A 4,793-nucleotide genomic window follows, 5' to 3' on the forward strand; every position below is an offset into this window, starting at 1 on the left:
CATGGCTTCGAGATGAGTGTGCATTTGCAGACGTCTGGCCAGATGTCCTTTAAACGCAAAGAGAGAAGGGAAGGACGTATGAACAGGCGAAGGACCATACGTGGTAAAGACACTAACCTCAGAGCGTTAGTTTTTTCAGCGCAGAGTCCTGTGTATTCTTACAAGTGTTGACAGCATGCCTAAAGTTCTTGCGCACACAAGAGACACAACCCTAATAACTGGATGTACATAGTACAATAACACTTCTTTTTCCACTTCTTCAAACAGAAATGGAAGATTAGTAACGTTTTATCTCCCTTTTAAAAGCAAGAATAATCAGATCTTCAAATCCTCATGGCATTTTTATCTGATCAGGCAGCAGTCTATGCACAAGGCTAATTTTAAAAGGAACAAAGCTGGATTCTTAAAAAATAAAAATTTTAGACTTAACCTCTGTCACTACATATCAAGGTCTTTTAGCGCTGAAGAATCTGGCAGTATTCCAGATTAAAAATGATGTGAATTTAAGTCAGTAAGCTGGTTACATAATGCATGCAGTTCACATCCTGTAGAAAAATCAGTTCTTATTTCTCTCTAGGAGACAGAGAAACTCTAAATATCTTTTGTTTAAAAGGTAGGCAGATTCCTTATTTCCAGCCAACATCATCAAAAAACCCACTGCATATTGAAAAGCCACCTCTGTGAAGAAACTAAAAAACCCTCATGTTCTGATTCTTTAACGTACAATGAAAAACTGGTGGAAGCTATGGGAGATACCTGCAGCTGTTGCCTATGTCAATAAGCTTAAGAACATCTTCAACACATTTGACTTCCCGTTCCTGTAATCCCACCACCTGGACTTGCTGTTTACCATCTTCTAACACTCTTAATTTTGTCTTCCTGTTTAACAAGTCAAAAACCTTAGGGAGGGGGGGGAAAACAGAACAGTTAAAGAGGAGTTTTAAAAGACACTTTTGTTTCAAATCCCATACCAAAATATGCAAAGCATTCAAGGAAAAACATGATTGGAAGGGAACTGTAAAGAGTTACTTGAAATAAAGCTTTTAGTACAAAGAGGAAACAAAAAATCTTTTCTGAGAAAAGCTCAAAATCTTTGTGAAAGAGAAATTCCACCTTCCTCAAAGAAAGATCAGGTACTTACCTTACCACTGTAAATCTCAAAAAACGTTGCATATACTTGAAGTTCTAACTTCTTATAGTTTGGTTTCTTTAGCATTAAAAAGACATCTCGAGCTGTGAACGCATTTCCAGAATAAAAAGAAATCTCGTTATGTATTTTCATTTAGTAAAGACTCATTAATGCACAACAGTCTATTTTACAGCACCTCTCATATTTTGCAAGTATAAAAGGTAGTGTCAGTCCACGAATTTAAACTGCCACATTACATCAGAAGATGAAGGAAGTCCAAAATTATAAAATTAATTAATGATCTGTTACATTTATTACATTTTTTGAAGTAATCTATATCTATATATATATATACACACTTTATTGTGTAAAGACTACACATCTGCGTACTACTTTCTACCAAAGCTCCTCTGCAATGCAAAATGTATAGACCTTTATGTTAGTAGGGCAGGGAGAAGAAAATTTATTGATCTCAACTGATCTGCAAAAAGCCAAGAGACCAATAAAGTCCTACCTGCAAGTGCATATATTCCCTTAGTACAATCTTGGTTCTTTCCTGAAAAGTCACCACCCATAGTCTAAATAAAAAAAAAAAAAAAAAAAAAAAAAACCAAAAATACACAAAAAAAAAAAAAAAAAAAAAAAAGACCAAAAATACACTGTAAAGATCACAGAACAGTAACTTATGTATTTGTTACTTATTAGAACATATCTAAGGGTATCATATATAAAAAAACTTACATGTACAAGAAATACTTACATGGGTTTTTCCACTGCCTGTTTGTCCATATGCAAAACAAGTAGCCATTCCCCTCTCAAATATAGTCTCCACTAGTGGTCGAGCTGTAAACCTTAAATGCAAAAAACAAGATTCCTTAGAAACTTAATTACTTTAAGATGCCACGACCACAAGGATGCTACAAATTTTAAGGCTAGAAGTAACAAAACTGGTCCTGTACTTTGACAGGCCAAAGGACATCTCTACATTAATTCCTAATCTAAGACAACTACCAGCTCTATGGCATTAAAATATCCCAAACAATCAAATAAAAGCTACAAGGTCTCTCCCATTTGTTTTACAACATTACCCCCTACTTTAAACCCTAAGAAAAAAAAATTTCCTTGTTTTAATAATGCAATGCAGTACAGCTTAATTCATGGTGTTTCGAGCTCCCTAAAAAAGACAGAATCAGAATACATCAAAGTAGGACAATGGAGTAGACAAACACTTAGCTTTTGCCAATACTAAAATTCTGCTATAGTTTTGTTTTGGTTTTTGTTTGCTCCCCAAATCATCTTCCAAGATTAAATTTATTAGACAGGTGGCCAAAACAACAGTGTACATCTTCGTATTTTGAGCACGTACATACACTGAGAAAATGCTCAAGAAAATGGATACCAAAGATGTTCAGAATGGAAAAATCTAGTTATCCCTGAAGTATTATTTGATGTGGCAAAAAATACTATCCAAAGTATCATTTTTCTATTTTAGAGAATTTTTACTTAACACAAAAAAAAAAAAAAAAAAGTTATTGTTCCTACTTCAGCTGCTTATCACCATTACTTCATGAAAAACTCCAAAAGCAACGGAGGTAACCTAATGGAGGGCTACCAGTGGAGGTTAAGAGTCTCTCTGCAAAACCCTCTCTTTCTAAACTTTTTCCAGGTGTTTACACATAAAGTACCTTTAAGAGACAGAAACAGAAGCAATTGTTTACAGAAACACTGAGGTGTTACAATCTCCTTTCATTCCACTTTGGAACAAATGCAAGATTACTTACAAAAATAATATGGGCAAGACCAAGCCATTGAGCAACCAAGGGTTACGTAAGTTTAACTCATCAAAAATATATCAGATGAGAGCCTTAGTCTCAAATATAAGATCAGTCTTAGTCTTTCTTTTTTGCTTCTTGCAAACATATACTTCCTTTGCCCTCAAAAGGATATTCTCATATATTTCAAGTAAGGCAAAATACAAACATATCTAGAAAAGTTTTCTCTTACATTTCTTTTTCTTCATTATACAACTCCAAATGGTACCATGCCAAAACAGTCCAACTTTACTTTTACTAGAAGCTTTATTTGCAATCTTGATCTTTCAGAAATGTAAAAATCTGGTTCTCCTTTAAAACTCAAATGGTATACCCATTCAAACTAGTGCGTGTTTTTTAATATTAATGGAAACTTGCAACTCAGTGTTGCAGCTCATGGATACAAAAATACTTAAAATACAGCTTAAGCATAGTAATAATATTTTTAAAAGAGTAGTACTTTTCTCCCTCAAACTGAAGAACATTTTTCAGTATACAGTGAGTAATTTTAGCATACTGGAGAAAACCGGAGTAACTTGCCACACTATTTTTTTCCCCACTGTGACCCTCAAGTCCTGGTGGGAGTAGATGATGATACTTGTCTTGCTCTTACTTCTCTTGTTACAGGAGGCCTCGAAGCAGATTGCCCTTCAAGTAATAATCATTATTGTAACATACGAGGGACAAGGAGAAAGCCTGTACCGCTACACAAACTAGAGATTTACTGTTTAAGTATGAAATGAATCAGTGTTGAATCAGAATTGAATCAGTATCAATCATCTTTCAATATTTTCACATATTACCATCAGCATATTATGTAACTAACAAAAATTGTCAGAAGAAAACTCAATACGAAAATACAACAAAATTGTATGCCAAAAACACCCCATACATGTAAACACTGTGCTCACAAAGATAAATAACAGGAAAGAGGGAGATCAGAAGAACTGGTTGTTTAAGCAGGAGAACTATTGCAAGAGGCAACCTCGCTAGCTAGATCGCTCTCCTGCAGCTCTTCAGTATTGAGAAAGGAAAGATGCTACCAGTAGACAACCATTAGAGACAGAAATCTCCAAGGGCACAGCTTTCCTTTTTAGAAGTCTTTTGTTAGTGTAAACAGACTATGCAGATCTTCTTTTTGCCACCCTTCTCCTAATTACACCAAGCATAAGACAGAAGTTTTAATTTTCAAGGCCTTTTAATAATTCTTTTACTATGAATTTCCCGTTACCCACTGACAGGGTGTTAACATCAGTCAAGACACTGATGTTAACTTTTGCTTCCTAGTTGTTGGATTAAAAACAAGAATTAAGATATTTATCTGTCACTACTCCTTACAGCTATTTCCAAGCATATGGAAAACTTATCTTCATCAAATTCCTCTCTAATATCAATATTCCCTACAAAAAGCTTCACAGTATTTGATTATGGATTATGACCATAATCCATATGACATATATAGATATGATATATATGATCTATATATGACATATATAGATTATGACCTGTTGTGATATCTAACCTTGCCTGCTACTGTATCTACTCCATTTAGTGGCTTATACAAGGTAAATAGCTCCTTCTAAACATGTTTGTAGAAGCGCTGTGTGCATTACTCTGTGCCAGCAGTGGAAGTGAAAGAGAACAATAGAGGAGAAAATGGAGATCCAAATACCTTGGGGCTGAAAGTGGTGGATGTGTGTCTTTATTGCTGTTGTTTTTTAAGTCAGAAAGATTCACCATTTTGAGCAAAATAACTTGGCTCCATGCACTGTGTTACATCAGGCAGATTGCTTCCAGAATACAAGCCAGCCCAGGTATCTCAGCAATACAGCAATACAACAATACAACCTCTC

At 34.9% G+C, this 4,793-nt stretch overlaps 1 protein-coding gene across 1 annotated transcript in view; it reads right to left on the reverse strand.

The window, feature by feature from the left end:
• Positions 1 to 6: 6 nt before the first annotated feature.
• LOC104616438 (kinesin-like protein KIF2A) overlaps positions 7 to 4,793 on the reverse strand; it is a gene marked incomplete at its 3' end in the record, with an annotated part of 16,847 nt that continues 12,060 nt past the window's right edge. Inside the window, exons 9-13 of the mRNA XM_010281449.1 lie at positions 1,890 to 1,980; positions 1,644 to 1,707; positions 1,142 to 1,233; positions 757 to 899; positions 7 to 47 (exon numbers count right to left, since the gene is read on the reverse strand). Of these exons, the coding sequence (XP_010279751.1) occupies positions 7 to 47; positions 757 to 899; positions 1,142 to 1,233; positions 1,644 to 1,707; positions 1,890 to 1,980 (431 nt within the window). The remainder of the gene's footprint in view (positions 48 to 756; positions 900 to 1,141; positions 1,234 to 1,643; positions 1,708 to 1,889; positions 1,981 to 4,793) is intronic.

The sequence above is a fragment of the Phaethon lepturus genome, unplaced genomic scaffold (genome assembly GCF_000687285.1).
Source record: "Phaethon lepturus isolate BGI_N335 unplaced genomic scaffold, ASM68728v1 scaffold9952, whole genome shotgun sequence".
In the NCBI taxonomy this organism is placed as follows: Eukaryota; Metazoa; Chordata; class Aves; order Phaethontiformes; family Phaethontidae; genus Phaethon; species Phaethon lepturus.